General features: G+C 44.4%; 1 protein-coding gene across 1 annotated transcript; it reads right to left on the bottom strand.

Annotated features, from left to right (window-relative positions):
* Positions 1–312: 312 nt before the first annotated feature.
* CHCHD4 (coiled-coil-helix-coiled-coil-helix domain containing 4) lies at positions 313–12,095 on the bottom strand. Its single transcript, XM_016141867.2, has 3 exons — positions 11,897–12,095; positions 4,548–4,646; positions 313–1,442 (listed from the first exon to the last, which is right to left on the bottom strand). The coding sequence occupies exons 1-3, from the start codon at positions 11,916–11,918 to the stop codon at positions 1,138–1,140; spliced, it is 426 nt and encodes a 141-aa protein (XP_015997353.1). The 5' UTR covers positions 11,919–12,095; the 3' UTR covers positions 313–1,137.
* Positions 12,096–12,236: the final 141 nt, after the last annotated feature.

Genomic DNA, 12,236 nt, shown 5'->3' with positions numbered 1-12,236 from the left:
CTACATTTTAAGATAACTTTTTACACAGCAACAGATAACCAATACATCCATGACAAATGAAGCGTTACGATATTACAGCCTGAAAACTGTCTAGCAGTTACCTTGGACAAGTTACTTAACCTGCAGGGACTTTGGTTCCTTATCTTCATATGAAATGAGAAGAGCCTTTTCTACCTCATGGATTAACTGTTAACAGACTCAAAGTGGTTTACTAGTATCTTCAAAGAGAACTCTTAATCTAACTTTCCACAATTTGTATATCCTTGTATCAAAAACACTTTTAATTAGTAATAAGGAAGGACACATTCAAAGTCAGGTAAAAACCATGTTTTCCTTTTAATTGACCACTTAATTCACACTGTTTCCGTTCTTGGCTGCTACTTTGGTAACAATTAGGTCCCCACCTCTCAAGAACATTGCATCTGAACAGGCTGAGATTGACCCAATGTGAACACAGGCCCTGGAATAACAAGAACAACAAAAACCAGTCTTTCTCTTCACTTAGAAAGAGACAATGAGTCAGAGGGTTGAAAGCTCCATTTTCCAAAAAGAGAACCTGGAACTCAATGTAAAAATGAAAACCAAAATGTATCAGAAAATGAAGTATAGTGCTTTCTCATATACTCAAGGTCAAGATGGTTTTTGAGAAATAAGTATCTGATCACCTGGCCTCTTGTATTAGGAATGGCCCCACTCCAGCATTTTTAAAGGAAGATATTTTTGTTTCTATTTCATTTCTTGAACTGGGTATAAAATCTACTAAATGGGAGATAATGAATCAGAATAAATCAGTTCACACATAAGAGACACTCCTAGATAGATTTTTGGTTGCTGAGAATATTCAGCACATTATTTCAAAGTGGCAAAATTCAGGGTAATCTGAGAAGAGAATTCAAAAGCAGCAGCTACATTCACTGATAGATTTTGTGAGACACACATACAAACAACCCCATTTCTTTCAGTGTACATGTCAAGAGGCCAAGACCCCTGATCATCAAAATAAGTTATTTTGTACATTACAGTGCACAGAACAATAGAGGGAAAGACACTTTCTTAGAGAGTGACGGAAAGGCATTTGCAAAAGGTTCATATCACTCTGAGGTGGAAGGCCTGGAGCCCAGTGCCACACGGCCTTCATTAGCTTGACCCCTCCTCTTCTTTGGTTGCGGTAGCCTTAGTAGGAGCTACCTCCTCTAAACGTTCTGCTGGCTTCTTCTCCTCCTCCTCTTCCTCTTCCTCATCTTGGGGATAAAGGTCCGGGTACTTCTGCATGCATTCCTGCATGGCCCGGAACTGGTCTACACAGTCCGATCCCTTGACATCCTCCGTGCTATAGTGGAAGCAGGAAAAGGCTGACTTGAACTGTTCCCCACAGGGGCCACTGGCCATTCCCCCAAGGCACGGGCAGTTCCAGTTAATGTCTCCATTTGGCAGGATCAATCCTGGAAAAGGAAGATAGACAAGTAAAATGTGAGGGATTATTCTCTAGGTTTCAGAAAAAGAAAAACCAAGTCCAGTTCCCCATAAGCCACTTAAGATGTGGAGAACAGTTAAGAATTGTTGCCTGGCAGACAGACACTCGCCTGTGGACCTACCTCTTCGACTGGGTTCAAATGCCTAGTGCAAATCCAGTGTTCCTGGCTCAGTTGGAGAGAAGCCACCACTGACAATTTTCTCCATGTGCAACACTGATCTATATTCTAGGCCACCACCCAGTGCTGTGGCTGTGGCTATGCCTCTAGAACTATGTACTGGAATCCACTGAGTCCAAAGTAGAAACCATCACATGGATAGTTAATGAGAAAACCTTTTTAAAGCCCAAACACTTTAAGGAGCTGATGTACTGATCTCTTCCTTCCAATCTCTGCTTCCGCCTCATGGGCTCTGCTCCTGAAGCCCTTCTCACTCTATGGCTACTCTCAGAAGCTCAGCACAGTGTGAGGACAGGTAAAAATGAGGAGGTTGATCTTTCTGCGCTGACTGGGAAGATGTCCAAGATATACTGTACAAGGAAAAGGCTAGTGGCATATCACAAGAGTAGTGTGGTTCCGCTCTTGTAAAAATGAAAAACTCAGAGGAATATTAACCAAAGTAACCAAACAGTTATACTGTACATATGTGTTAGGGGAGGGTTAGGGTTTCGGATGGATTTTCATTTTCGATATTATATAGGCTCCTAACTTTTATGCTTTTTATTATCTTTGAACCTTGTCCACATCTAAATAGTATTTCCTGGTTTTTTAAAATGCTTTTAAGATGATGACCCACTTTCAACTTTGTGACAGACATGGACAAAAATATGACTTGTACAGAAGTCTCTTACATGAATTGATTCAGAGGCTGAGAACACTCTTTAGAAAAGACCCTTGAGTGTCCAGTGAAATTACACGAATTTTCACTCCAGAGCAGTCTCCAGATTTGGTGCTCTGAGCTAGTGTCCAAAGTCCTAGGCCTAGGCCAAACCCTGTCTACTTTTAGCTTAGGAAGCTTTAGTAATCAACAAATCTGCGGTTGCAGGTCCTTTCCAATACAACAGGCTAACAGTGGAGATGGCAATGGAAACTGGCAGGCAGTTCACCACTAGCATCATAGACAGCTGCAATGCATGTTTTCATGTATTAATCTACATGCGGTAAATCACATAATCTTTTTGGGAACCTTCCGCAGTGGGTACTATTAACATGAAGTTTCTGGGGTTCACTGGGGTTCAAGTTAGGACTACAGCCAGGGCCCTTAGGATCCTCAGAGACCATGCTCTTTGCCTCACATCTCAGGACCTCTCCGGACTTTGCAGGCAGGCCATCTCAGTGCTGGTTCATTACACAAATGCTGCCCCCGCCAGGCTCAAAACTGCTAACACACTTGCATAACCGGTTTCCAAAAGAAATAACAGATTATAATATTAACATTTAAAAATAATAGCCCAGGTCTGCAAAAGTCCTTGTTTCATTATTTATCAGGGGAAGGTAAGCTAAAGAGGTAGTTCCTCACAGAGAACATTGTGCTGCCAATTTGCACTTCAAGGACACAGTATAAAACCACACAGACAGTAGTTTTGGCATGTTAAATTAAGCCCAGATCCAGCATGTTTTAAAACTAGGAAGTTTGTAATTAAGTGCTCATAGCCTAGGTCCCAGAATTCTGTTTTATATATGCTTCTTCATATAATTCACTAAAAAGGGTTGCAAAGGCAAATACCTATAGGGTTTCCAAGCAGGTATACCATAAATAACGGAAGCAGGTAAGAGAAGAAGGAGGGAACATAAAGACTGGCAGGAAATGGAGGGGAATGTGGGGTCTCTAGGCAGACACATTTAATTTTTATAAAAATACTATGAGGGAGGCAAAACAAGGCCTGATTTGTCCTTTGGGCCCCACGGAGTCTCAATCAATTAATGAAATGTGATTAACTAACTCACAGACCTAAAGCTAGGCAAAGTACAAAAAAAAAAAAAAAAAGGGGGCAAAGTATTAGAATTTACATGTGATTTATTTTTCTTTATAAGAGTTGCTGATTCAAGATTATTCCTGTAGCTGTCATTCTCAGAAATCTAACACTAACACCTGCACTTCCCACTGTTTCCAAGAGTGCTAGATACACATGTCTAGCTTTTCTCTATTCCTCAGGATCAGTAAGAGTAGCAAGTAAAGTTACTTATATAAGAATATATACTTTAAATAGCATGGAAAAATTCTAGCCAGGAGCCCATACTCTACAGGTGGCTCCTATAAGATCTTTCAACCGTATTTATACCAATCAGCACCAGAAGGTTTGTTAGTTACCATCATGGATATCAGAAATGGCTTTAGATTGGTGAGCTGAGTACTGTTCACGATACATAGACTATTAATGAATACTGCACATACACACCTGCTTTATATAGGCTGGGCAAGTTCTAGTGTCCAACTGTTCAAAGCTTTTGGAGCGATGCCCTAGGCCCAAGTGACTATTAACAGAATTGTGTGCAACAGCTCTGCCTAGGTTAGCTGAAACCTGCTGCCAGAAAACTGTGCCTCTAACTCAAGTGAGCTTATCCTGCAAGGTGCCTGCTGGAGTACCTACAAGGAGAGAGAAGTGATTTCACCATGTCGCAGAACAAGGCACGTAACTCCTATATGCCTGCTGGCTAACGGTCTACAGATGTGGCAGAATTCGGTCTGGTAACTTGACTGAGCAGGAGGATCCCTGTCACTTTAACCTATCTGGAACTTTTGGAATCCACTGACATCTTACCCATAAACTTAACTGAGAAGCATCCAACGAGCAGTTTAAACCAGTGCAAAATCTTAGAAGAAAAAGAGGCAGAAGACCTCAGTGAGGAGAAATTCTAGCTTAATGGCCAGGGAAGTACATCAGAATGGGGCCCCAAAAGAGCCCTTTATACCTCTGAGGGAGACAAACTCACTGTCCTGAGACATGGCCCATGGTTGTGATATATACCTGAAAACCCAGCCTTAGCTAGGACAAAATTGGAAAGGAATTTTGAATATTGAACTTTCCCCCCAGTATATACCTGTGGGTCCCTAGGAGGCCCCGGGTCACTCACCATGTTCCTCATATGGATCATTGGGGTCGTCAGCCACTAGCTCTGCACTGCTTGGAGTTTCATGGTCTTCTTTGGTCACAAATATGATTCGATCCTTTCCTAGTATTTGGAAGGCAGAAGAAGAATCCTTTCACTCAAGAGCAGTGAATCAGCCCCACAAACCAAGTTTGAAGACTGTCCCATATGAAACCCCAAAGTGAGATGACGATCAAACTGCCCTCCCTGAGCTGAGACACTGACTGCACGACAGTTTAATAGCCACTTCCACTGAGTAACTGTGGCTGGAACGAAAACTCCACCAAGGTCTTGGGTGAGGAGGATGATAGTACACCCTGCCCATCATATGTATCATCCACATAGGAGACGAGATGCCCCAATCTTACCAAACACAACTGCTTTTCATCCCCAAATTTGCTGGCAGTCCAGTGGTACAATAAGTCTTTCTTCTTCTCATCAAGAAAGGAGCAGTTCCTTCTCAGAACTCCTGTGGTGCTTTGACTTGTCCACGTTATTTCCCATCAATTTGTGAGCAACTCATGTGTCCCCTCCTCCCCAGGCCTTACAGGGATCCATCTGGGAGCAGTCAGCAGCGTTCATACAACACTTATAGAATGACAATAATTAATTAGGCCAGGGATGCTCAAATGACTGCTGCTGAGCAACCCCTACTTGACTCCACGAGCTGCTTTCATGTGCTGGGGGTGGGACACTGGGGGGTGGAGGACGGGGAACAGGAAAAAAGGAATAAGGAAAAAGGAGAGCCTGGGCTCATGTCCTCCATAGACACACTGAGTCTACAGCTACATGTGGAACGTCTCTTTAAAAACACCTAAAGGCTGGCTAAGTGACAACTGCACATTGGGCAAATGAAAAAAAAACCACATCAAAACAAGTGGGAGGCTGGGACACAATCTTGCCATAAACCATAACCCACCCCCCTGAACCCCAGTATAGTGACCTACAAAAAAGAGGGAACTTAAAACCCAGAGCTTCTCCTTGCAGAGCTAATGGATGGAACCTCATATTGGACATCCCAACTTTAAGACACACATTGAGAGATGAGCCCCTAAGACATCTAACTTCAGTGATCTGAGAAAATGCTCTTAAGCAGCCTGCCCCAAGACCCAGCTCAGAGGCAGGTGATCACGCCCAGACTTTAAGTGAAGAAAGTTCACCTGCTTATATTAAAGTGTCTGCCTGAGACTTCTAATTTGACACACACATCTAGCAGCCTGCTGGAACACTCTGGGGACAGAGACTGGTGGGCACTATCTTCGTGTTCTCCCTTTGCTGTGTTCTAGGGCACCAGTATCTTCTGGAAGGGAGCTCTGACATGTTTCTAGTGTCCCATTTCCTGTGACTGCTACCAAGGGGGCACCACTTGATCGCTGGCTCTGGAGGCCAGAAAAGCTTGTGTTCCTGGTCTCATAGGACTGTCATAATTGGTGTCACCCAGAAAAGAACTCATAATTCTGTCTGGAACCCTGATTTTTGCAATTGCTATCAGGGGTACACCTCTATATCACCTGGCTCTAGTGGTTAGTGGTACTTATGTTTCTAAGGACTGTAACCAGCTGAGAAAGAGTTCTTAAACAGCTACCACACCCAGAGCATGGCCAGAGGTAACAGGTCCAGGAGCTTGTGGAGGAAAGGTTAAAAGACAAAGGTAAGAAAACCCTATAGTTACAATAATTAGTTAAGGCAGTGATCCCCAACCTTTTTGGCACTAGGGACTGGCCTTCTGAGAATCTAATGACTGATGATCTGAGGTGGAGCAAAGGTGGTGATGTTAGTGCCAGTGAGTGGCTGCCAGATGAAGTTTTGCTCGCTTGCCTCCTGCTGTGCGGCTCGGTTCCTAACAGGCCACAAACTGGTCTGTGGGGGGGAGATGGGAAGGAGGCAGGTTGGGAACCCCTGAGTTAAGAATGCAAAATATAAAAATATACAAAATGTGACATCAAAAACACAAAATGTAGGAGAGGGACTACAAATAATGTTGAGCTTTACAATGAGATCAAACTTAAGTTGCTGGCAACTTAAAACAGACTTACATAAAATAAGTACACATAAGCTGTTACATGTAAGCCTCACGGTAACCATGAAGCAAAAAGCTATAGTAAATATACAAAAGATAAAGGAATGGAAGCACACTGCTAAAGAAAGTCATCAAACCACAAAGACAGCAGAAGAAAGGAATAGAAACTACAAAAACCCCTAGAAAACAATTAACAAAATGCAATAATACACATACCTATCAATAATTATTTTAAATGTAAACAGACCTCAGCTTCCTAAAATCACTGGCCCTCAGCTAACCACACAGCAGGTATCTGATATTCTTATTGTGAGTGGGGAGTACGTTCTCCTCAGCACTCCACATGCTGCCTGGTCATCAGTTTCCCCTGCAGTCCTGGAATGGCCCTTTTCTGGGTCCTGCATGTCAGCTAGCTCCTGACATCTGTCATTACTCTCACAGAAGACAGCAGGAGTCCCATTTTAATATGGTGAGCCTGAGGTTTTGGGAAGTGACTCACTCAGAGCTAGAATTTGAACCCAGCTCTGTATCTCCAAGGGCCACACTGTGGAGATCCTTTGCACATACTCACACTGCCCCTTTCCTACCCCCCATCCCCCAATATTACACACATAATAATGAGTATGACTTGGACATTGTTCTGAGAGCTTTGTGTGCTTTGGGCAGGAATAAATATTCTATACAATAAATACCACCTTAATCTCTGACCCAAAAAGCTTAGAAATCAAGTGAACAAATATTTGCTGAATGAATAAACAAGATTTCTTCTAAGCTACTGGGTATATATATACCTGGTGAAGGGCAAGACAAATTCTATAGCAAGACAAATTCTATAACTACCCATTCTGACCAGATCTGGAATAAGGGACTGTCATCTGGAAGGGGATAGGAGGTCCCTGGCATTTAAGACTTCTCCAGGCACCATCCAAATGTGCTCCTAGACAGGGCTTAGTCAGTGGCCTGCAGAAACATGGCTCTCTGAGAGATGCTTGCATTAGCTCTTATTATTTCATACTCTCTTGCCTCTTTATATTTAAGATAGTTCAGTCACAGGTATGCTAAGGGAAACAAAGGAAAACATTTGGGCCCATGCTTAGGCTGGTGGGTTTAAGGAAGAGGCTTGGGGAAAGCATGGGGGGGTGACAGCAAAAACCAGAGCGACACCTCCAGTGAAAAAGACAGCTGAGGGGACAGAAGGAAGGCACCTTGGTGCGTCACGCCCTTTCTGCATGGGTAACAGTAACGACATGCGACCCTTGGCATGCACAGGGACTGGACCTCCAACCCACCTGAGGTTTCCACCCCCAGAGCTGGTCTCTGCCTCCATATCTCAAAATTTATTTTAGAAAAGACTGCCTGGGAAAGGATTTGGGCCAAGCAGCCAGGGCACATTAAGGTACCTAATGCCCTTGGTTATCCTGGCCAGTTTTCAAAACACTGGAAAACAACCTGCAAAAATGCTGAACGCTAAGCAGAATAAGCTGACAGCAAATTTCTCAGCCCAGGTCCAATAGTTTTGTTTACCAAGATCTCAGCTAGGCCCAGATCAATGGTGAGGCCCAAAAGGCAAGGGGTCCAAACTGTGATGGGCACCCAGGGGATTTGTGAGGCAAATAGGCCAGGTCTCACCCAATAAAAGTTAAATCAAACTCTGGCAAGTCCACATTGCTGACTGGCTTCACAGGTGACTGATAAAGTCAGGTGTGGGAATCATGGGCCTAGTACGATCTCACAGAGAATGTTCCAGGCTGAGCCCTCTCCTGTACCTTCCTAGACATCTCCCTTAGAGAATGGTTATACCAGAAGGACAGATGTGATATTGTGATTTATGATAACAAAAGTGTGTGTTTCCAGGCCTCCGCTTCCTGGATTTTTAAAAGTGAACACAAGTACAATGCTATTTATTCCTAACTTATCTAACTGAAAGAAAGAACTAGTGCTAAGGATACCAACTGACTGGTAGGGTAATCAGGTACCTTTTTGGGGTCTCAAAGACCAGGCCCCTCACCAGCTCAGCCTACCTACCATGGTAAACAGAGAATAAGAAATGAGTTTCTGTTCTCACTTGAAATCTTGCTCAAGACAGAAACTTTTTAAATGGCATCAAATAACAAGGATAAAATGGCCAGGAAAAGAGACAATCAGAGGCCGGAGATGTCGATAAAGTTTTAAAAACGGAAAAGCTGACAGAAGAGTGCTCTCTGACAAAATGAATGGAGAATGCTGAACCCACAGTGCACAAGGAGGAAGTCTACTAGAAGAAAAGAAATCCCTACCGCAAGATCTCAGGGGTACACTCTGAAAGGACTTCAGGGTAGGACTGAGAACAGAAGGACTTACTGAGCAGATGGATACCAAGACACCCCCGATTCTATAGTTTTATTCTCTGTACAACTATCCTTGACTCCTGTCTTTTTCTCACACTTCCATCCATTATCAACTCTGGTTAACTCTAGCTTCAAATTCATCTAGAAAGATGAATCTCTCACCTCTATGACTCCACCTCCCTTGCACCACTTGCTCCCTCCATTCCAGTACCTCCTTGCATTTACTTAAACATGCTGAGCACACACCGACCTCTGGGCCTTTGCATAGGTTGTTCTCTCCTCCAAGAGTACGCTCCCTCAGATATTTTCACAGCCATCCTATCCCTGACTTCATACCACCTGCTCAGCTGCCACCTTCCTTGAGCACTCCACATCTCCCTTACCTTGCTTTATTTTTCTCCAAAGCACTTTTCTTCACCCAACATATATATTTGCTTACCACCTAGCTACCCCACTGAAGTGACGGCTCCTTATGGGCAAGCATTTGTCTAATCCATTCTTTGCAGTATCCCCAGAGCCTAGAACAATCCCCAGAACATAGTGGGTAACCAATATTTGTTAAAAAATTGAACTCTGGAGGGTAGGAAGACATAATGGTTACCACCACTACGTAGATTATAGAGAATACCCTTGGATGGGTCGCCTCATCTTGCCCCTTTATGAACACACATGGGATCATCCATCACATAATATAATCTTTAATTATATCCAACCCAGAAGGAGTGCCCATCTCCTCCACCATGCCATGAGAGCTCTGTTACCTGTGCCACTCCTATACGCCCAGTAGATGCCACATCACTGGTGCTCAATAGATGTTTGCTGAATAAACAGGAGAGGACAGGCTCAGTCTTGAAAAGGAGGAAACTAAAGAAAAGAACAGTGTGGGGCCAACAAAGAAAAGTATGGGTAGCCCAAGTCCAGAGAGCAAGGCTGACTCCATGCTGTAGAATGCCTTGAATGTCAAGCTAGGACCTTTAATCTGAAGGCTGGGTGGTGAGTAGACCCTCAATGTAAATTTGTACAGGTAAGTGAACAGAGGGCAGGCATATATAAGAGTTTATTCCATAAAGATGTGAGTGTCCATTTGTACACTAGGTCGTGTGCTAGATGTTGGGGATATGATCCCTCTAATGCTCTTAGCTTAGTGAGAGAAGACAAATAAGATAATAAAAGTAACCAAAATAATTTCAGAAAATTTTTGATGTGAAAGACACAGAGGGTCAGGGAAGACCTTTCTGAGGTGACATTTGAGTTGAATCTTAAAGCATGAGTGGTCAACCATGGGAAGAGCTGAAGGATGATGCATCAGGCAAAGGGAACAGCCAAAAGGCCAGTGTGGCTGAGCAGTGACACACTGGTTAGAGACCAGGGATGAATCGCATAGGCCATTATATGGTAAGGAATTTGAGATCATTTTTCTAAGTCCCAAGTGAAGCATAAAAAATTGGTGGGCAGAAAAACAAATTTAGGGGTTTAGGGAACAGTGGTATGGATAAGATAAAAACTAGGAAAGGTCTGAAAGTGAGTGCTTTCGATTCTCATCCCTAAAGTAACAGAGCTCTTTGAACCAGGAAAAGATAAGGATCCATGCTTTGGTAGAAGGTGAAACCTGCTTCTTCCTTCCCAAAGAACCTGTGCCAACTAGAAATCCTAGAGGGCAAGGAGGGGTCTACCAAAAGGCTCAAGATTACTTGCTACAAGTCAAGTAAATTAGGGACTCAGAAAGAAAATTAAAAACAAGAGACCAACTTTGTCTAACAAAAGGAATGAGAGCACAATAAAGTATTAATCAATAGAAATAGTGCTCATTAGCACATCAGTATTATGGCTTTCTGACCCAGGAAAGGAGGAGTTCTAAAAGCAAGGTGGGGTGGGAGAAAAGGATTAGCATTTTAAATAGACCTGTTACCCCTAACTTGATGTATGACCTTGGGAAGGTCATCTTTTCTAGGCTTCAGATTCCCTGAATTAAACTGAGGGAGCTGGACTATTCGCCAAAAAATTTCTGGGTGAGTTCCAATTCTCTTTGTAGCTCTTCATGTGTCCACACCATCCTCATCTCCTTGCACAGAGTTGCTTCTTCATGAATATCTGCTGAATGAAGACTAAATTTTCTTAACTTCTCATTTTACAAGATTAGAAACTGAGACCTGAAGGGATTAGGTGGAGGAGGCTCAGGGACTAGGAGCCAGTTAGTGGGCCTGAAGATTTCTGAACTCTCCAAGGCCAACTATTTTGGGGGGTTAGGGGGCATGAGGAGAGGAAGTCTTCCCAGCAGAGGACTCCTGGAATCCACGGGGAACCAGATTGGATAATGCAGTTCTGCAACCAGACTGCCAGTGCTCTAACCCCAGCTTCACAATTCACCACCACATGGGTTTAGCAAAGTCACTTCTGTGTCTTAACAGACCCTGAACTATAAAAGTCGCTGCGAGATTAATGAGATAAGCCACATAAAACTCTCTTTAGAGTCCCTGATATATTTGGGATTCAATAAATGTTCCTGTTGTTGGTACTTCTTCCACTAGCATGACACCTAACCCGAGTGGCAACTTTTCAGGACAGTTTTAAAAGGCGCGGGCAAACGGAAACACGTGGTGTGTGGTAAGAACGATAGTAGTAGTAATAACAAATTCCCAACTGCGAGCCAGAGGGAAGAAACCTGTGGAGCATGTTTTCCTTATCTACGTGGGTCTAATTTATAAAATCCCCCAAGAGCTCGTCCCTCAGAATCCTGGGTTCGAGCCTCACCGTGACCTTGGAACAGCCTCGTTCCTCCCAGTCTCGGTTTTCTCATTGGCAAATCGCGAGTGCCAACCCTGCCACCCAGCCGGCTCCAAAGGTCGAGAGGAGGGCACTCCGGACCGCCTCTGGGGGCCTGCGCCGCGAGTGGGGTCGCAGGGTGCTGGGGCCCGCGGGAGCAGAAAGACCGCATGTTCCCTGCAGGCCCTCGTAGGCAGGCCTCCGAAACATCTCACTCTCCCTACCTTCCTGCCGGCAGTAGGCCATGGCTGCAACCCACCGCTCGGACTTCGCAGGAGTAGCGGCAGCAGCGATGTCGGAGTCTTCAGGCCGTGACCTCTCCTCAGGTAGGGCAGGCGGCTCCGAGGCCCGCGCAGACCCGCCCCCTCCAGGCCTGCCCGCCGCGTGCCTGCCTCGGCGCCTTTCCAACCTCAGCCTGGTCCTCTCAGCAGGGAACTACATTTCCCAGCAGGCCGCGCGCTGCCCGGCAATTCTCCAGGCGGCAGGCAGCAGGTCCCAGAAGTCTTGTAGCGCGCAGGCGCATCAGTGACAGACAATGCATTTTGCGACTTTGAGGAGAAAGCA

Source organism: Rousettus aegyptiacus, unplaced genomic scaffold (assembly GCF_014176215.1).
Source record: "Rousettus aegyptiacus isolate mRouAeg1 unplaced genomic scaffold, mRouAeg1.p scaffold_m13_p_4, whole genome shotgun sequence".
Taxonomy (NCBI): domain Eukaryota; kingdom Metazoa; phylum Chordata; class Mammalia; order Chiroptera; family Pteropodidae; genus Rousettus; species Rousettus aegyptiacus.
This window is presented reverse-complemented; position numbering and strand designations above follow the sequence as displayed.